Source organism: Cuculus canorus, chromosome 5, assembly GCF_017976375.1.
Source record: "Cuculus canorus isolate bCucCan1 chromosome 5, bCucCan1.pri, whole genome shotgun sequence".
Classification (NCBI taxonomy): domain Eukaryota; kingdom Metazoa; phylum Chordata; class Aves; order Cuculiformes; family Cuculidae; genus Cuculus; species Cuculus canorus.
The window spans coordinates 63,645,162-63,666,461 of record NC_071405.1 but is presented as its reverse complement, the minus strand read 5'-3'; the positions used below and the strand labels follow the sequence as shown (position 1 = coordinate 63,666,461).

At 35.5% G+C, this 21,300-nt stretch overlaps 1 protein-coding gene across 11 annotated transcripts in view; it reads left to right on the top strand.

Moving 5' to 3' along the window:
- The window catches only part of HECTD1 (HECT domain E3 ubiquitin protein ligase 1), a 59,283-nt gene that overhangs the window by 15,748 nt on the left and 22,235 nt on the right, over positions 1–21,300 (top strand). For 4 of the 11 annotated variants that reach the window (XM_054067375.1, XM_054067380.1, XM_054067376.1 and 1 more), the window contains exons 3-25: positions 654–888; positions 1,742–1,969; positions 5,233–5,514; positions 5,772–6,060; positions 6,381–6,457; positions 6,545–6,643; positions 6,974–7,088; positions 7,723–7,897; positions 9,278–9,416; positions 9,609–9,779; positions 10,809–11,031; positions 11,120–11,164; positions 14,185–14,460; positions 14,566–14,642; positions 15,998–16,132; positions 16,333–16,479; positions 16,849–16,943; positions 17,363–17,468; positions 18,454–18,588; positions 18,674–18,813; positions 19,312–19,635; positions 20,025–20,191; positions 20,364–20,540. In XM_054067375.1, the coding sequence (XP_053923350.1) occupies positions 654–888; positions 1,742–1,969; positions 5,233–5,514; positions 5,772–6,060; positions 6,381–6,457; positions 6,545–6,643; positions 6,974–7,088; positions 7,723–7,897; positions 9,278–9,416; positions 9,609–9,779; positions 10,809–11,031; positions 11,120–11,164; positions 14,185–14,460; positions 14,566–14,642; positions 15,998–16,132; positions 16,333–16,479; positions 16,849–16,943; positions 17,363–17,468; positions 18,454–18,588; positions 18,674–18,813; positions 19,312–19,635; positions 20,025–20,191; positions 20,364–20,540 (3,857 nt within the window). The remainder of the gene's footprint in view (positions 1–653; positions 889–1,741; positions 1,970–5,232; positions 5,515–5,771; positions 6,061–6,380; positions 6,458–6,544; positions 6,644–6,973; positions 7,089–7,722; positions 7,898–9,277; positions 9,417–9,608; positions 9,780–10,808; positions 11,032–11,119; positions 11,165–14,184; positions 14,461–14,565; positions 14,643–15,997; positions 16,133–16,332; positions 16,480–16,848; positions 16,944–17,362; positions 17,469–18,453; positions 18,589–18,673; positions 18,814–19,311; positions 19,636–20,024; positions 20,192–20,363; positions 20,541–21,300) is intronic. The other 7 variants (XM_054067379.1, XM_054067374.1, XM_054067377.1 and 4 more) reach the window with 5 other exon arrangements.

The window sequence follows — 21,300 nt, the reverse complement described above, 5'->3', positions numbered from 1 at the left end:
TTAAGAACAATGGGCAGTATAGGCTGGCAGGTCTAATATAAGTTTTAAATATTTGATTTAGCTTTATCTAAGCTTCGCTTACTAGTTCATTTCATTAAGGATTGTTGGATAATGCATTGATTTGTCAGGCGGTATTATTTAATTACTTCATCAAGTATGGTCAGCTCTTCAAGGAAACTATTAGCATTTTACTGTTCCAGAATTCGGTGTCTTGTATGAGTCACTGTGCATAGCAGATGGGAGACTGAATGACCTCTGCATTAGTCTTCAGAATGATTAATTGATGAATGCTTCACCTGTCTTTTACATCAAAAAGCACATGATGTTTTTTATTCTTCAGAGATTAATTTCTGAAATTATTTCCCAAGAGGATAATTTTTTCCCTGTATGATTATAAAATTTCAAGGTGTTTTTCTGTTGGGTTCTTGCTGTAATACAACATCTTTTTGGATTTGATTTTTAGGGTGTGTATGAGATGTCTTCATCTTGGCATTCTGAGTGAATATTCTGAACCAACTATAAACTAATCGAGCAAATCATGTCACCATGAAAAGCATTAATCTGTTAATGTGGAAGCGCATGAAACTGATGTAGGGAAACTTGCACAACTTACTAATCTTATTAATGTTTTGTTTGGTTTTTTTCCTCTGCAGATGCCCTCCTCGAACTTTTTTACCAGCGCTGTGCAAAATTTTTCTTGATGAAAGTGCTCCAGACAATGTATTAGAAGTAACAGCTCGTGCCATAACGTATTATCTGGATGTATCGGCCGAATGTACCCGTAGGATTGTGGGAGTGGATGGAGCTATCAAGGCACTTTGTAATCGTTTAGTAGTTGTTGAACTTAACAACAGAACCAGCAGAGATTTGGCTGAGCAATGTGTGAAGGTATGTATTCTGAAGAACCTTCTGATTTTAAGAAGGACTTGGAAAATTTGCTGTTTCTGAAGAGATTCCTCATATTCTGAACTTATTTGTTTTATTAAAATGTGAAGCAAAATCAAAGTGTGATAAAAACGTACATGCCAGCAATGCTGCTTATCTTTACTGTCAGTCTGGTTCTTTTCAAAGCTGAGGCTCCTTTTCAAAGAAAGCACAGAAAAGAAACAAGAGCTGTTAGAAGAAAGTTTTCCTGTGTATTTTGCATGACTAGAATGCTAAGGGCAATTTTTATGCTAAAAAGAGAATGAAGAATTACTCCAGAATTGTCTGTCTTTTCAGTAGCACTAGACACAGCTCCTCTGCACCCTTGGGAAGTTTTCAGAAAAGCTTACAAGATCCTGAATCTCTTGTGTAAAGCATAACTTAATAATATGATAGCATATAGTGTGAGTCCTCGATTACCATGGTATCAGACTTTATGGATGTATTTCCTGTTTACTAGTTCTTGTCTACTCAAAAGTACACCACTGAAGTACTGGCCTACTCTTGAAAGTTTCAGAACTCTTAGTTGTGTGCTGGCCAAAGACTTAATTTTGTCAGGAAAAGATGTTACCTGTCTCTCTCTTATGAACACCTGTTATGACCATGGTGTTAAGGGGGGTTTTCTTGTATTTGCTCCTGTATTTTTGAAGAAGACTGTAGCTACCTGAATACTGAAGGCTTTGGCCTTTTCTGGGTGTTGAGGAAGAGAGGGTTTTTTAGTTCTGCTCCTTCTTTCTTAACGAGTTCTGTAGATGGATATAAAAAAATAAATGACTGTTCGTATTCTTCATTCTGACTAAATTTCATTTTGTCCTAGGTGTTAGAATTAATCTGTACCCGTGAGTCAGGAGCTGTGTTTGAAGCTGGAGGGTTGAATTGTGTTCTGACATTCATTCGCGACAGCGGACACCTTGTTCATAAAGATACTTTGCATTCAGCTATGGCTGTGGTATCCAGACTCTGCGGCAAAATGGAGCCTCAGGATTCTTCATTAGAGATCTGTGTGGAATCATTGTCTAGTTTATTAAAACATGAAGACCATCAGGTAATTGGCTCAATTTAGTTGGCTCAATATGCTGTGAATTTAACTTCCATTATGTTTAACAAATGAGTGGCTAGGTATTTTTACACATCTTCCACAACTATGTTTACATAGTAGTTGTTGTATTTGGATATGGTGATAGTTCTCTTCTACGGTTGTGATGACAAGAGGATAAAAATACTTCTTAGCATTTGACTTCAAGCACTGTTCTGAGACTATGATCTTACATAATCTCTGTAAACTTTATTGAAAAACGTCGTGTAACTTTTTCAGTGCATTTTGAAATTTTTTTTGAAGTAGTTATTGTTCTATGTCTGTACCTCAGTCACTATTATGTTGAGCTTAAGTAAGAGACAGAAATCAATTTGGTCTGTTCTTTTGCTAGTCTAAGAGAGGCAATAAAAACATCCACAATCAGTGCTAAAATATTACTTTGGAATCTGGCTTAAATGTTACTACTATAGACGCAGCTCCACTTCTTTATTGCAGTTTTAGATGAATAGTCATTGTAAAATGTAGAAAATTAGTCCCAGAGGAATTATCTTCCTACTGGTAGAATCCTTTTGTGTATGTCATGCTAATGCTCTGCAATAGCTATTCAGCCAAATTCTTTCTGTATCCTGGCCAGGCTTCTTGTCCATACCATTCTCAGTCCCTATTTCACCCCCACCTCTGTCCTCATTCCTTTCTCTACGTCTTCCCCTCCTCCCTCCATTATTAAGCATATCATATTGGTGAACAATCTTTTTGCCCAATCTAGATTTTTTTTTTTAGTATATATTTTAGATCTTTTTGAAAGACCCCGTTGGCAGGGGAATGTCACGCTAGCTATTTCAGAACAAGCTGCCATGGTTTTTAGACATTATGCAACTCTAATGCACTGATCGTCTCAGGCAAGCTAATCCTGAAATTTAGACCTTAACTCTGTAGTGTTTTAACTGTTTCTGAATTTATAATGTGTTTGGAAGAAAGCAATTGCTGGGTCTGTTGGAGAACTGAATAAGAGTTCAAAATATATCTTTTAGCAGTTAAGCTTTAAGTTAAGTGTGCTTAAGATTGGAGTAACCCAGATGATAGGAAGCTAGTCTATACTGGTATCCTTGAGAAATGTGTGTTGTGTGAAACAAGCCTCAGGATTTACTATGAACGTTGTTGTATATTATGCATTTGCCTAGTAACTTCCTTTTTAAACTCTTGTTGTTCCCCCTGTTATCCTTTTACACTGTTGGATTTGGTCAGTTTGTGTGGGCTGCCAATTAGAAACATCATTTGAGGGAAGAGATAGGACCAGGTGAATGTGGGCACAAGACAGTCTATATGTAAGTTTGGGTTTTTAACCTTTCTGCTAAACTTGCAGTTTCTGAGAAGAAATGTAAATACTTTCTGCAGTACTCTCTTGCTTTGTAAATGGATGTCACTAAACACAATGTGTTAAATAAGCTTAACTTGTTTATTTGTGAAAGAGCTGTTCTGATAAAAAAGTCTGTAAAGCATATGCAGATTGCATACATTTGCAGAGTTGTTTATCCATTGTGCTGTCAAAACTGGAGCAAAATGACAGAAAACATGAGTAGTGACCATTACAAGTCAAACAAAAAATCCCTTGCAAAAGAGTACTGATAAATCAGAATGCTTGGCCTGCAGGGACTGTGCCAGGATTTTGGCATGCTTTGCATTTATGCAAAAGAAGCTTTGGTTTTTAAGTCCTTGCAAACTTAATGGCGATTTAAGATTTTATCTTCATGAATTCTGACTAATCTTGTTCTGAGTAACTGTCTTTAAGCCCTTGGTATGTGATAGCTGTGCTTGGAGATGGTGATGGTCTGCACTAAAAGTTGATGACATTTTAGGAATTGTGAACTGCAGTAATTGAGTGGTTGGTAAAGAATAGCTATTATTGTTCTGTGGGAATTCTCTTTTACTATTTATTAATACCAGTCTGGTTTGCTGCTGCACCTCTGTGATGGGAAGTGTGCCAGAAGCAGCTCATCTTGATAAGTCTGTGCAAACCTCCTGGTCTGAAAGATGGAAACACTTTCAGTATATAGATGAGAGAGATGTTAAAGGCAAATTCTCCCTTTCTTTCTAACACCAACATGAAAAGAAGCTGGATCCTTTCCTGGGCAGTTGGCCAGCAGTACATTTTGCTGGATTAAGAGGATCATCAGTAAGCCTTGTTTCCAGAGGGTCACTATTTTTCCCCCCCCCCCCTTCTTTAGTGACAGACCAGACCTAAATTTGGAATTTGGGAGTTTGTATTTTATTATTGTCAGAAAAATACTTGCATATTCCCTGGGTCAGGTGCTCAGCAGACAGTGTGGGTTATCTAACGGTAACATCTGCTTTTCCAAGTTTGTCCTCTTTTTAAGCTTGGTCCAATTGAAACACTTATTTTAATTATGTAGACCTATAAGTACAACCTTAACCGTCAAACTTAACTGTCAGTTTAATACTTTGGGAGTTCTGGATTGGTGCTTTAGCCAATAGCTTGTTTGGTAACATTTATTTTAATAGAAAGAACCAAATTAATATAAATTTGTGATATTAGCATAATTCCAATTATAAATATAAAGTTATAAATATTACAATATTTTGTAGTCTATAAATATAGAAGATAATTTTAAATTTTTTTTGCAATTCTATTTTCATTGTTATTTGAAAAAATCTGTAATTCAGAAAATGTATGGAAGTTAGGAAGTAAAACTTCAGTGCATTTTCTTGGTGTTTTGGGAGTTTATTTTCAGAAAGCTGCTTTAACAGTCTCTACTATCAGAACAACCAGAATGTTAAGCACTTTATATTTCAATACCAAGCTGTGGGTTGGCTTTGATTTTATCAAACTCTATTGTCAGAATGGACAGTTGCTGGTGGGGATAGTTGTTTCCTGTAAGAACAACTTCTATACCTGAAAAATGCTTTTAAAATGTGCTTTCAACATCTATTAATTTGGCTATTCGATTATTAAATGTGTTTTGCTAGATTGGTTTGGGGTTTAGACAAAGAAAAAGCATTTCCTTGATTTCTGTATATCAGCAGAGAAAAAGTCAAGGTGGGGACACCCAATGACAGTAAAGTTCTTCAGTGAGAAGTTCAGAGTACTGTTGAGTTCCAACTCAGAGTTTCTGGCTTAACTCTGTCTGTTCTGTCGTTGACTTCGAAGCAACCTGGGGAAATCAGCTGCTTCGGTGTGTCCTGTGTTCTTGTGACTATCCCCTTAGCTTCTTCTCATCTCAATTAAATTTTTTCATCTTTTCTCTTGCACTTAGGTTTCAGATGGAGCTTTGAGATGCTTTGCTTCGTTAGCTGACAGATTCACACGACGTGGAGTTGACCCAGCGCCATTAGCTAAGCATGGATTAACTGAGGAGTTGTTATCTCGCATGGCAGCTGCTGGTGGGACAGCGTCAGGACCGTCTTCAGCTTGCAAACCTGGACGGAGTAGCACTGGAGCACCATCTACAGCTGCAGACTCTAAATTAAGTAATCAAGTGTCAACTATTGTAAGCCTGTTGTCAACCCTCTGTAGAGGCTCTCCAGTAGTAACACATGTAAGAAATCCTTTTATGCTACAGCTTTTTACTCTCGTAGCGGTTTTCCTTTCGTGTACTTTAATATGTGCAAAATTTATGTTGCTATTTTATATATAGATACACAGATGTATAGCTTTGATTTTTATATATATATACACACACTCACATACACATACATTATTTATAAGGAGGGGAAATAAGGAAACATTTCATATGGATATGACACCCAATTCTGATAGTATTTTCTAAAGCCCTGTATATTTTTTATTGTTCAGACTTTTAATTATTTCCAGGATCTCCTAAGATCTGAACTTCCAGATTCTATAGAAAGTGCGTTGCAGGGTGATGAGAGATGTGTACTGGATACCATGCGGTTAGTAGATCTTCTTTTGGTGCTACTGTTCGAAGGGAGAAAAACCCTGCCAAAATCCAGTGCTGGATCTACAGGCAGAATCCCAGGATTGCGAAGACTGGATAGTTCTGGGGAACGTTCTCATCGGCAGCTGATAGATTGCATCCGCAGTAAGGATACCGATGCACTAATAGACGCTATTGACACAGGAGGTAAGCAGAAATGCTCTGAAAATGAAAGAGATAAATGTCTTTTTAGTTTTATGGTGTCATAACTGACACTTTAGGTAGTACCTTGAAATTCTTTACATGCGAGTTCACTTATTTTGTTAAATACGCAACAGGTGTCTTGTTAGTATTAGTTCCTGTGCTACCTTTTTTTTTTATTGCATTTAAGGACATAAATGCTTCCCTATAATTATTGAGGATGCTTAATATATTTTAAAACCTACTATTTATTTAAAGAACACTGATGAAGTTTGGTTTCTAATTCTGGGATAAAAATAATAATTTTATTTAATTGTGTTTTTCAGCTTTTGAAGTAAATTTTATGGATGATGTAGGACAAACGCTATTAAACTGGGCCTCAGCTTTTGGAACTCAGGAAATGGTAAATTAATTTTGCAGAATCTCAAAAAAATAGGTTATTTATATAAAAAAGATGAGAAAATCTAGTTTCCTTTTTCTTGTTTAACAGGTAGAATTTCTTTGTGAAAGAGGTGCTGATGTTAACAGAGGTCAGAGATCATCCTCATTACATTATGCAGCGTGTTTTGGAAGACCTCAGGTAGCAAAGGTATGGTTTAAGCTAACACAGTTAGAAAGCCTCGCGTACTGACTTTTTGCATTGTTCTGTACAGAATGACTTTGATGCAGTGTGTTTGACATGCACACTGTCAGATGTTTACATGGTCGTTACATTGTTTATCAAAATTTGTTTTTCATTATGATAGGGCGATAGTGAATAAAAGTAGTTCTATATTAGCTCTACAGATATAAAAAGCACAATGTTCTAACTTTGCTTGCAAGCATGATAAGATGGTACAAAAGATGTATGAAAAACATGCTTACTACTTTGAAAGGAGGAATCTTTGTTTTTTTCATACTTAAAATTATTTGTTCCCAGACTCTCTTACGACATGGTGCAAACCCTGATTTGAGAGATGAAGATGGAAAAACTCCTTTAGACAAGGCTCGTGAACGGGGACACAGTGAGGTAGTAGCTATTCTTCAGTCACCAGGTGAATGCAGTATTCAATTCCATATCCTTGCTAGTAAAATGTTTATTCATGTTAAGTAATTAAATTTTAGATTTCTGCTCTATTACAATTCATTCTGAAAAATAGTGGTTTGTGACCAACTTTCCAAAACCTGCAAATTGCATATAAAAGCCTTAGTATTTTAGATATTCATAAGGGATGGGGATTACCAAAGAAACTGCTGACTGAGCATGAGCAGTGCCAGTACTCCAGCTCTTCAGCTGTGGAATGGGGCTAGAGTGGGATTTTGCTGCGAGTTCAGAGGATGTCAGCCTTGGTAGCTTCTCTGATGTCTTTTCTTCTGCATGGGAACTGCCCTTTACCTGTTTGTGAAGCTTTTGTAGTGCTGGGGCCTCAGGTAAATTATGTATTCGTATTTAGTTCAGTTTAAGGACTTGGAGCTTCTCGTATGAGCAGTTTTGGGTGGTACTTGTTATCAAACAGTTTTCTTGAAGTCTTGCATATGTGAGTTTTATTTTTTTAGGAATGCATATTCCTGTTCAGGTACTTAGATGTTAGCAAAAAAAGTCCTCACATTTATTTTAAGGGCTTTTTTGGTTGGTTCATTGGTTTTTGCCATTAAACATTTTTTTGGGGGGGAAAAAATATTTTCTAGGGGACTGGATGTGTCCTGTTAACAAAGGAGATGAGAAGAAAAAGAAAGATGCAAACAAGGATGAAGAAGAATGTAATGAACCTAAGGGAGATCCTGAAATGGCACCCATATACTTGAAAAGATTATTGCCTGTGTTTGCACAAACATTTCAACAAACAATGTTGCCTTCAATAAGGTAATAGTCATGACAATATCCCTGCACATCTTGAATTTCTTAATACACTCCACTATAAAAGCCAAAATGGATTCTTATTTTTTTGCAGTAAAAATTATAACATCTAAAAGTGTAAGTAATGCAAGTGACACTCAGATATATTTCTGTTTGAATAGAATTGGTGATTTGAGAAGTGTTGAAGTCTGATTTCTACTTAATATTGGAGTTTTTACTTTTTTGGGGAAGTGATAGAAGTGGGAGAGAGAAGCATGCTGTTGACTAGAGTAGCATGATCAAAGAATGTTCTGTTTGTATAGTACCTCATATAGATTGTGCATACTGTGTGTTTGGTTACTGCTGTTTGTACCCACTATAATGAAAGTACTGATTTAGCAGAAGAAAGCTAGTGAAATGGTATCAAGGTAGATTCACTTTAGCATCATAAAGACTGGAAAAAGAAGGCTTCCTTAACAGCATAAATGTTAATCAGTTGGAGAAGGTGCCTCTTACTGAGAGAATTAAAGGAATATAGTCTAATTTAATACTTAAAAAAGAATACTGTGGGTGGCATAGTGGTTGTGATAAGTTGCATGTGACCGTAACCTCTCAGCCTCTACACTACACACATAACATTTGCTTAATCTTTTATTTATGTTCCCAGTGTTTAAAAGTACTTTGAGGAGTGAAAATAACAAGATAAAAAGGGACTCTAATGGAGAGAGACTCCATATGAAGTGATGATAGGAAGCTTAAACTAGGTAATTTTAAGTGAAGGCAATAAAAAACTATGTTAACCATCTGTGCATGGTCAGCTGTAATAGCAGATTGTGGAAAGAAGTGTTTGGCTCTTTGTCTTTTAAAATTTTCTCTATTTATCAGGTAAATCATGTTTTTCAAATTCAGCTTTAACACATATAGTAGTGATGGGCTTATAAGTTAATTGTAGTTCTGTAATATGGAAAGCTGCGTGATCTAATAGCAATTTTAGACTTTAAGGAGCTCACCAGAACATGGGAAGTGTGTGACAGAAATGCGAGTCTGGATACCTGGGAGGAAGATTAAGTGTGCAGAAACAAATTGCCGTCGCTAAATGTGGATAGATAAGAGTGGACAGAAGGTAGAATAGGTTTACCTGGAGAAGGGTTGAGGAGAGAAAAATACATTAGACTCGGTGCTGTTGAACCAAAAAAGTTCTGTAGGTGAATTATTCTTGAAGATAATCTGGGACTTAATAACTACTTTTGGTTCCAATAACCAGAACTGGAATTAATTTTGAAAAATTTGTGTTGAAAGCATACATAAAACTGCTTTTGCTCTACCTTTATCTTAAACTTTTTTGTTGCATTGATCACTGCTTGCTTTATCTTTGTAAGAATCTTTCTTCCTTTATCTCTTTTAAAGGAAAGCAAGTCTTGCTCTTATTAGAAAAATGATACATTTTTGTTCTGAGGCACTGCTGAAAGAAGTTTGCGACTCTGATGCTGGCCACAATCTGCCCACGATACTGGTTGAGATAACGGCTACAGTTCTTGATCAAGAGGTAGGAAGAAAGAAATAGTGTCCTTGTATTAAACCAATACAAAAAGAGGGGTTATGCTCGTTGTTTTCACCTACTTTTGTTAATAACTAACTCTAATTACAGCATCCCTCTGTGACCTACATGTCAAGTTCAGCATATTTTTAAGTAGAGAGAGCTTCTTCATTATTTCCTTTCCATCCCAATCTATTACAGGATGATGATGATGGACATTTGCTAGCCTTGCAAATCATAAGGGATTTGGTGGATAAAGGTGGTGATATTTTTCTAGACCAGCTGGCTAGACTTGGTGTAATTAGCAAAGTGTCAACTTTGGCGGGTCCATCATCTGATGATGAAAATGAAGAGGAGTCTAAACCTGAGAAAGTAAGTACAGGATTCATAGCTTTATTTATTCCTGTAAAATAAACACTTCTCCTATGATTTTCGCTGTTATGAAGGTGTCCAGGGAAAGGTAGTTAACTTGTTAAATTAGTGCTTATTGGACATCACTTGTTTGGATTGTGTGTGTGTTGTTTGCTGTGACTTGATTTTCTGTTAGTGTATTCTTATCGGTTAAGTTTTCCTACTCATACTTACTTGTGGTCAAGTAATTTGATGCTTGTTTTTGTCTAGTGTTTTTACACAAAATTAATCCTTTCTGAACAGAGTGCATCTCTTTCAGTGTACGTGCATCAAATAATTGCAGATGTCTTAAACATTGTTTTGGGATGTATTAAAAACAGAAGAAAGAAAATTATTTTCTACATAATGAAAACCTTAAGTGCATATTAAAGTAATTTACCTATTTCCTACAGTAATATTGCTGACCACTCCTGAACCGAATGGATGACAGACTATTTCTGTTATCCATTCAGTTAAGATTTATAGTTAAGTCTTAAGTGTATAGTTAAGCTTTTTTAGTGGAAGTTATGGGTTGATTGGGTTTTTGGGGGGAGTGCAAGGCGGTGGTTGGGTTTCTTTTAGTGATAAGCTTTTTTAGTGTAGGTATTAAAATCCGCTTGGACGTGGTCCTAGACTCTTCATGGCCCTGCCTGAGCAGGAGTTTGGTCTAGATGGCCTCCAGAGGGTCCCCTCTGATCTCAGTAATTTCGTGATTCTTTTCTTACGATACAAGTTTTGAACAGAGGTGGATATTCCCATCAGTAGGTGCCTGTTACTGTAGATAAATCTCTGAAAGGAAGCGTCTTTTAAAAGGATCTTTCTCTAATGAAGAATGCCTTCAAGGGTAACATTTTACAAACAGAAGTAGTGTAGTTCTTATATACTTTGTCTCAATAATTCTTTTTCTCTTCAAGCCTTTTAAAAATTTTTTGTGTTGTTCTTTTTTTTGGTTGGTTTGGATTTTTTTTTTTAACAGGTTGAGGTGTTTTATTAAATACAATTTTATTACAGGAGGATGAACCACAGGAGGATGCTAAAGAACTGCAACAGGGTAAACCGTATCACTGGAGAGACTGGTCAGTCATTAGGGGAAGGGATTGCCTTTATATCTGGAGTGATGCTGCAGCCCTGGAGCTATCTAATGGCAGTAATGGATGGTTCAGATTTATCTTGGATGGAAAACTGGCCACAATGTATTCCAGCGGCAGCCCTGAAGGAGGATCTGATAGTTCAGGTAGTTTCTTTACAATTCCAGTTCAAGTTAGATTTTGACACTGTGATATTTGTTTATATAATTTGATTGGAGCTATTTTGTTTTGCAGGAATTGGCTTACTAAATAGTAAAGGATGTAAACAGGTGGAAGGTGGTCAGTTAACTGTGATGCTTTTTATCAGGGAGCATGTGACCATAACTTTACTTCCTTGTTTAATTGTGTTAAGTAAACATCTTGCCAGTAAAAGTGTATTAACTTCGTTTTGTTTTGATTCCTCTCCATGCGTACTTAATTTTTTCACCCCAGTCATTAAAAGCACTTGTAGTGGCCGGCCCAGGAAAAGCAGGTTGAAATGGCAATTTGTTGTTTGCTTCTAGCTGGCAGAATGAAAATGCATGTATTTGAAGACAAAGTAATGGAAAGTTTCTCATTGAGATTGGGAAACAAATTACAGTGTCTTAATTGTTTGTCGGAGAGAGGATAAGGGAACAGACCTTATGCACTGGTAGTACACAGGTGGTTTTAATTTTCTGTACAGAATACACAATTTGTTCTGGATGCAGAAACAACCCTCTTTTATTGTTTCATCTTTTTTCGCATTAGTTCATACATTTGTGAACGAGCAGACATAAAATGCTTTGCAATGTTATTATGTTTTCAACAAGCCGTTGAATGAAATAACAGAACATATTATGATTCAGGATAGAAATGAAGTGCTAATGATTTTATCCATCAATTTTGAGGCATAAAGACAAAATGGAATATAGTGTGTTTCTCAATTATAACATAGCTGAGAACTACTTCCAGACTTCTGGGGTTGTTCAGAAAATGTATCCTTGCATTCTTTTTAACAAGGCGAAGACCTTAAAAGGTGAACAATCTCTGTGTTGAGGTACTTGTTTATCATACGATACAATTTTAAGAAGATCCATGAGGTTAATTTCTTATATCCTTATAGTCTCTGGATGCCAGTTCTGCTTTTTTCTTTCCAATTGATGTGAGCATGGGAATGAGACTCATATTTCTGTAAAAGATGAGTGGAATGTGGATGGCTCAGATGAACTGGGAATGAAGAGAACTTAAAGGAAAAGAAGTCAGATTGAGTATTTAAGATGTCGCTTCATATTCATCTTTTAAAAAAGATGGAATAAATCCCAAGTTTTTGAACAGGATACCCAGCATGGATATTATGGAAGGGAAGGAGCCAAAGTAGGTTTAAAAGGGCCTTCTTGCAACTTTTTGTCGATCTAACAAGAGTGCTGACATTGCAGTGTAATTCGCCTGAACTTTAACTATCAGCTCTAGGCATGTGCAGCAGCCTCTCTTGTAAAAAACTAGTATTTGTTAAGTTTAACTAAAATTAGTTCAGTAGAATATAGACTAGGAATAGTATCTTTGTCCTGAACTGTACTATATGTTCTGCTGTCCAAAATCATTACTGATTAATCTAATGGTATACTTCTTAGTAACTTCACAACTGGCAAGAATACAGAGGGTTGAGTAATGGAATTTGTTAGTGTGTATTGCATGATGAAAGCTGGGGTGGAAGGAGAAAATATATATGCTATGAACATTTCTGGAAGGTCTGTACTCGCCTCTCTCCACGCTAACTTAATACTTGTTTTGTTTGAATTTTTAGAAAAAAAATAAAAATTCAATGCAAAAATTGAAATTTAATGGTAATTTTGTTTAAGAGAACCTAAAATTATTCACAACCACGTGTAATCATTGCACTTTCAGTGCAACATGCTATATAATAAATGTATTAAAATGTAATTATGGAAATTTAGAAATATTTCACTAGGAATTTTTGTTTTTTACATGACAGTACCAAAATTTTTTTAGAAACCTTCCTTCTGGAAACTGATTTTTCAGCAATGAAGAGTCTTATGCTTCAAGAGTATATATTTATTTTTTAATAGAGATTTTTTTGTATTATGCAACAATAAAAATGGCAAATTCAAAAACCCTAGAGCATGTCATTGCAGCAAAAGGAAAACAGCAATTTTTCAAGCACATGGACTGCAATAGTTGTATTTATTGAATCAGTGTGCTAAAAAATGAGGATACATATTTACTTTGAAGATGAGATGTAATCTTTACATTAATGAGATCATTTTATTTTAATTTTATATGGAATTTTTATTTTTTAGTTTAGGAACTAATAAAATTTTCTATAATTATGTGCTAATTAATATTTCAAATGTAGTATACAGACTTGTGATTACTAAAATATCAAAAAATAATTTAATTAAATCTGAGATAACTAGTTGGAATAATTTCAACCTACATATCCTAAATGCAGGGTATGATTGTTTGTCATCTATTAAATATCTCTGTGTAAATATTAGTTTTTAATCAAGTGGCAGGTGGTGCCACTGGACTTTTACTTTTTCTTATTTCATGTTTTTCTCAGAAGTATAGAGGTCCTTTTAAATTTTCTTAATTCCTGAAAAATGAATAGGAACATCTGCGTTATAACTTGAATTAGTGTAATGTCACTGTTTTAAGTAAAGTAGTTGTGGCTTTCTCCCTTTCTCTGAGGTAAATGTAGGGCTTTTACAAAGGAGATGCAAAAGTTTTAGTATAGCTTGTAAAAATATTGTGCCCTTGTGACACTTAATTGGAGCAAATAGCTCTTCTCTCAGCTCAAGGTTGCTTTTAGCACATGTTGATTTTCAGATAGTGAAGTTCTGTGAATTTTTTTTCTGGTTTTTGTATGGCTTCAACATCCTTTGTTGTCTAGCTTTAAGCTGTGAACTTGATTGCTGTTTTCCTGCAATTTAATTTCTTGTTTCTTAAGGCTCCCTTTTGAGTATAGATCATGCTGACCATGATGACCTATATTATTTTTGCAAGACTAAAAGTTTATCATTGATTTATTTGTTCTTCCTACTATGATTGTAAAGATGAATTAATACATACGTCATTAGCACCACTCAACGAGTTACGTTGTCCACTTCGATATGATTGTGGAATGCCTCACTGTTGAAGTACATAAATAAACTGGGAATAAATTTATAACGCTTTAAGACCCTTAATTTCAAACTTAATTTTGCATTGAATGTACTCAGTTGGTTTGCTCTTGCAAAAAAAGCTAAATAATTATTTGAGATATGACAGTGGAATCAGTTTTTAGAAGAAAAAAAAAATGTTTGTTTTTCTTTAAATAGAAAGTAGGAGCGAGTTCCTTGAGAAGTTGCAAAGAGCTCGAAGCCAAGTAAAACCCTCTACCACAAGCCAGCCAATTCTATCGGCACCTGGGCCAACTAAACTTAATGTGGGAAACTGGTCTCTCACCTGTTTAAAAGAAGGAGAAATTGCTATTCATAATTCTGATGGTCAGCAAGCTACAATACTGAAAGAAGATCTGCCAGGCTTTGTATTTGAATCCAACAGAGGAACCAAACATTCATTTACAGCTGAAACCTCTTTGGGTAAGTATGTAGGTATGTGTTATGTGAAGGTAGGAGCAAGTGTATAAGAGGTGGTTTTTCTGTTTGTTGCTTTTCATGCCTACGAGAAATTGTGATTTTTGTAAAATTATTTTGCAGGGTCAGAATTTGTGACTGGCTGGACTGGCAAAAGAGGAAGAAAGCTGAAATCTAAACTGGAGAAGACAAAGCAAAAGGTTGGTGAGCGTCTGTGAATTTTATAATTGGAGTTTTTTTTATCTTATAACATGCTTATGGAGGGTTTGAGGTTTTTTTGTTTTTATAGTTTCCTCTTAAAGGATTAAAATCTTGTCTAACTTCAACTAGAGACAATTTTATGCTGACCTTGAAGGGGAAAACTTCCCTTAGAACAAAGCGTTTCTGCAGATGCTTTTATGCAACAGTGTTAGAAACTATGCTCTTGTAGAGGAGACCTAAATTTCCTTTAAAAACATAAGGCACTCCAATCTTCCTGAGATGTGTATTTGTATAATTCTGGAGGATTTTCTTATGCAAAAAAGATGCTAAGAACGATACTACAGTTATATCAGAGGCATATCTTGCTTCTATTCACTAAATTCAGACACTAATTTTAGCCTGGATTTTGTGACAGATGGGGGATGGAAGTGAACAGTCTGTGTTGTAAGAGTTGAGGTAGTGAAGCAAAATGTGTGAAGACCCTCATTTTAGACTTTTCTGAAATTCTTCTTTCTCTTCTCAAATAGATGGGGGTTAAAAAAGAGGAACTAAGAAATGGAGTGTTAAGGTTTTTACAAAAACGCCAAATAACAGTACCTTCCACGGCCAGCTGATGCCATGGGCTCAAGCTAATCTTCAGTCTAGACAGTTCTTGCAGGTTCTAACTGTGCAGCTAATATGTTCTGTACCAAAACCTGCAGCATTTAACGACACTTGTCCGAGAAAATGTGACACTAAATTGAAAATGAAAATAGTGTGTGAATAAGGATAGGTGGAATAATAACAGAAAGTCAGTGCTCTTTCATACCTGAGATTGCACTATGTAGCTCTAAAGCTTGTGAAGTGTTTTGTTGTAGAACACATGATTATAATGAAAAGGAAAGAGTTTGAGGGAAATTTCTTATAAGCAAAATGTTGTTTAATAAGAACTTATTTTATCAAGTCTGTATCTTTTGTGATCCATGCTTTGTAGGAAAAGTGGTAAAGTCACATAAGGACTTCTTGTGTGAATTGGTCTGAGGAATATGAATAAAGCATTCAGAAGCCATCTAAAAACCACCTCAGTCTTGCCTCTAAAAAGATTATTAGATACAGTTTTAAAAAAACCAAATGTACAGATTGAGAGGCCTGTCTTTCCTACCTTTGTGGTGTGCATTTACATTTGTTTCTCCTGTGCTTTTTTTCTTTCACAACCTTTGCATTTCATGAGATATGATAGGTTTTGGTTCTTTCCTGCTTGTTTGTGTCTGTCATGGACTTCTTTAAAAAAGGTGACCAAGCTTCTAGTATCTTGGAGAATAGTAAGTATCGTTACAGTAAGGTATGACTTCTGGTTATCCAAATACGTTTGTAGGTACGCACTATGGCAAGAGATTTATATGATGATCATTTTAAAGCTGTCGAAAGCATGCCTCGAGGAGTAGTTGTAACACTGAGGAACATAGCAACACAGTTAGAGTCTGCATGGGAGCTCCATACAAACAGACAGGTAAGTCTACCTCCTTAAATTTATGGTACTGTCTGTCGTGATGCAAAGGAAAGTCACAATATGAAATGTTTGTCTGAAATATGGGGTTACTAAATGCATGGAATTCCTAGTTATCTACTTTACTTGGCTATCATTTTAAAATTAAGCAAGTGATTAAAACTGTTATATTGTTTCACTGTAATTGTCTTTTTCTCTTCCAGTGTATTGAGGGAGAAAATACTTGGAGAGATTTAATGAAGACTGCTCTGGAAAACTTAATTGTACTATTGAAGGATGAGAATACTATTTCTCCATATGAAATGTGCAGTAGTGGCTTGGTTCAATCATTGCTTACAGTTTTAAATAATGTGAGTTTATAGAATGTAACTCTGTAAAGAAAAACTCTGTAAAGAAAAACTTTCTTTAGGAAAAAAAAAACATAGACGTGCCCTAATTTAAGGAATGTATTATAAATATTACTTTTCCCCTTGTTGATGAAAATTAGGCAGACTTGATCCTGTTGGTTGTCTTCCTGTTGAGTATATGCTATCACAAGAGATTACTTCGGTTCAAATAAGCTATTAAATCAATACTGGTCAGTTCTAATGGCTGATATCATTTGGCTTTTCATTTATGGATTTTAAATAGGGAATTCAGTGAGCCAGAACAGATATTTTTACCAATATAAAGAATCACTGTCTTGATTTGTATTGTAAGTAACTTTTTTTTTCTCTTAGAATGTCGATTTAGATGTGAAACAAGACTGCAGTCAACTGGTAGAGAGAATAAATGTTTTCAAAACGGCGTTCAGTGAAAATGAAGATGATGAAAGGTAAAAGCCAAACCAAACAAAAAAAACCTTTGCATCTGTGAAGCACTATTGTATGTTTGAAATAAATTAAAGACAAAGGAACAGTTCTTTCCATTTCAATTTGTATTTCTCTGCAACAGAAAATTAGTCTTAAGGCAGCCATCTGCTATTGTAAGGAGCATTTGAAAATATCGCTGAATTGCTTCTGTCTCCAGAGGTCAAACTATACTGAATGTACGTCTTCTGGCAAATATAGAGGTGACCTCTGTTGACTGTGCAGATTAATATTTCTCTTACTATGCTGTAACTATGTAACTAGAACAGATTATATCAGAATAGCACGCTGAGATTTGCTACAGCTGGGTACTGTTCTCTGAAATACTATAGGATTCTTTTTTCACTTTGTCATGTGGTAACGTAGTAACTGTTCACTTTCACAGTCGTCCAGCAGTTGCGTTAATTCGGAAATTGATAGCAGTGTTAGAATCTATTGAACGTCTACCTCTCCACTTGTATGATACACCAGGATCTACGTATAATCTCCAGGTAAATGTGCAGTGATAACAGTATATCATACTGAGTGACACACAATTGAATGTTACGTTTGAACATCAGGGCAAGTCACACACATTGAGTCTCTGTGAAGCATATTCTTGTAAAGCTGGATAGAATTAGGTTAGGAACAATGAATTTCGTGGTGTTTATTTCCTCTGACACTTAGCCTAAGTGTTTGAGTGTTTCTGTCACCCCTACACTGTGAAGTAAAAGGATAGTTTGATTGAAGATATCAAAATTTGTTCTTTTGTCTTCAAGTATTGTTCTCTTTATATGGGAATATGGCCCTTAGTAAGTATCCTTACTACTTGAACTAGCATTTTGCTGAAGACAATTATAAGTTGTGTTTATTTATGATGACTAGGAATGGGCTATAATGGTTGAAAGGGTCCCTTCTAGGGCTATGTGCTCATTTGGTAATGCAAGACAGTTGCAGGATCAGCAGCTTCTTGTAGAGAAAAGCTGTAGTTTGGCCAAAATATTATTTGATTTTGTCCAGTTAATGTGGAATCTTAACTTTTTCCATTTGAAAGCACACATCAGGATTTTGCAAGATGGCAGTGAAGTGTGAATGTTTCTGTTCTGATGTTAAATTCTTATAAAATATTTGCAGAAAGTTGCAAAAACACTGTTGCTATTGAATATTTTGAAAAAGCATTTCCAGTTTTTATATTATTGTAGTTGCTAGTCTAAAAGATTTGGAAATAAAAGCTATGAAACATGTGAAGTGAGAAAGTATTAGCTTGAGTGTAGACATATATTGACTGCCATATTAAGGAATTGTTTGATTAATGGGAAAAAATGGAGTATTAGGGAATTACTCTTGAAAGCATCACATTAGAATGTAGTTTGCTTAATTTGCACAACAAAAATACTTCATATGCCTCTAGAACTGTTGTGGTGAAATATATTGCTTTTCTTAAGATTAAAAAACCTAAATAGAAAAGCCTATATTAATGTTTACCTAATCTTTCAGATATTAACAAGGCGCTTGAGGTTTCGTTTGGAACGTGCCTCAGGGGAGACATCTTTAATAGATCGGACTGGTAGAATGCTAAAGATGGAGCCTTTGGCAACTGTTGAATCTCTAGAGCAGTATCTCCTGAAAATGGTGAGCAACATACCACACACGCAGTTCACAAGGAATGGTTGCATTCTGCATCTCTAACATTTGATTTCTTTTCATTTATATGCAGGTAGCAAAGCAATGGTACGACTTTGATAGGGCTTCATTTGTTTTTGTACGAAAACTACGTGAAGGCCAAACATTTGTGTTCAGGCATCAGCATGATTTTGATGAAAATGGAATTATTTACTGGATTGGGACAAATGCAAAGTGAGTTTCTTCAAAGCTCAATATTTTGAAGTCAGATACAATAAACTGTGGTCCATGGGGGTAGAGCAAGGAGTGAGAATTCATGATGAAATGAAATCTGTGGCAGTATTTTTAGGAATCAACGGTGGTGTTGCTTTTACTGCTGATCAATAGCGTTACATTTGGTTTTGGTCTATTTAAATGATAAAAAAATATTTAATCTCAAGTTGTTCTGAGAATGTTTGTATGCTTACCAAAGAAGTGAAGGGATGGGGAAATTTGGGTCTTTGCTTTTGTTTTGAAACAAATATTAATTCGTTTGTTTGTTTGTTTTAAACAACTAGGAAAGTGATGTTTGAAATGGCTTTAAAGTTATTGAATTATCTAAAATTATACAAATCATTTTGGTTTGTAATAAACTCAGCTGTAATCTAGAATTTATAGTAGATGTCAAAAGTTACTGATACCTTTTCTTAATGTAAGTAATAACGGAAAGGTATATTTCTCTTTTTAATATAGAACTGCATACGAGTGGGTGAATCCAGCAGCTTACGGTTTAGTAGTGGTTACATCCTCAGAAGGAAGAAATCTGCCTTATGGCCGCTTAGAAGATATCCTAAGCCGTGACAGTTCAGCTCTGAATTGTCATACTAATGATGACAAGAATGCTTGGTTTGCCATAGATCTTGGCCTTTGGGTTATACCATCAGCTTACACATTACGCCATGCTCGAGGTTATGGACGATCTGCTCTCAGAAATTGGGTTTTCCAGGTATCTAAGGATGGACAGAACTGGACTACTTTGTATACTCATGTTGATGACTGTAGTCTCAATGAACCAGGGTATGTCATTGTATTTTATCACTTTTTATAAAACTCAGCTCAGTTAAAATTATATTTGGCTGTAATGTGTACTGTAGGCTTATTAACAATAAATGGTAGGCGATGTAAATTATCAAGGATAGGTTGGAAAATAAGTGATTAATAATTCTCTGTGTGGTTCATATAATGGCGTTTGTGCTTCTCCATCACTGTAAATCTTGCATTTGATATTTTTTTGAGAAAACAATGATACCAGCACTCATTCAAAGTTTGTCCCTAATGTTAATGGTTTTATGTATTTTGTATTCTTGGCAGTTTTTTCATTTTATCCATACGTGATCAGCATTGTGGTTTTGTTTGCTTTGATACTTTGCTACCCCACCCACACCCTGTTTCTAATAAATTTAAAGGTCTACAGCAACATGGCCTTTAGATCCTCCAAAAGATGAGAAACAAGGTTGGAGACATGTTAGAATAAAACAGATGGGAAAGAATGCCAGCGGGCAAACACACTACCTCTCTCTGTCTGGATTTGAACTTTATGGCACTGTGAATGGAGTATGTGAAGATCAGCTCGGTAAGTAAAACTATGTATATGTCATATTTGTGTATTCATTTCCATTTTAAGAGAACAATATAAAGATCGATGTGACAAAGTAGGTTAATTTATCGCAATGGAACTTGCTTAGAAACTTACTTCCCATTCAATATATTTTAAGTCTTTTCGTTTCAATTTACATTTCTTGTAGGAAAAGCTGCTAAGGAAGCCGAAGCAAATCTGCGAAGGCAGCGGCGTCTGGTCCGTTCTCAGGTGTTGAAATATATGGTTCCAGGAGCTCGTGTAATCAGAGGAATTGATTGGAAATGGAGAGATCAGGATGGAAGCCCACAGGGTGAAGGCACTGTTACAGGAGAACTGCATAATGGTGAGCATGAACTGCCTGAATTTGTAAATGTTTGTAGCATGATTAATTCATGTGGAATTGGTAGCATTAAAATGAAATTTCCTTTTTAGGAACTTGAAATTGGTAAAATACTTTGTTTTGGGGAGAAGAAACTGAAGTACTGCAACTGCTGTGGTCCATTGGTGAAATTGCATTCTAATGCATGGAAAAAAATTCTTGCTATAAATGAAACTTGTTTTAGAGCTTTGCTTAATTAAAATAACATTGTTGTTTAGACAACTGCAACAAAGAACAGAAAGTATATGAGGATGATTAATGCAAATGGATAATTTAAGCTTTGGGCTTGCAAAATCTATGATTACCTTCTTCATTTCTTCTAGCTTAGCATTTGCAGTATTTTTCTTGACTTTTGTTTTATCCTGTACCTTTCCTATCTTGCTAGCTTCATTGGGATCAAGTTGTTATTTTTCACACTTTTAGTAAAAAAAAAAAAAAAAAAACCCAAAAAAACCCAAACTTAAGGAGAAAAATAAAGATCTGTAACAGCTGGGAAAGTCCGTGCTCAGGAGGCTAAGGTATTGAAGAGGCTTCAGAAGAGGTGATGATCTTGTCAGTGGAATGTGCTTTCCACCTTTTTCTTCCTCTTCCCCTGTTTTGGGGGATATAAGACTTGCCTTGTTTCTGAAGCATCTTCAGCCATTCTTAGGATTGTTCTTAGCCAGATTTTTAGCTCTGAAACTTGAAGAAATGTCCACAGTACAATGTCTTGAAATGTTTTGAA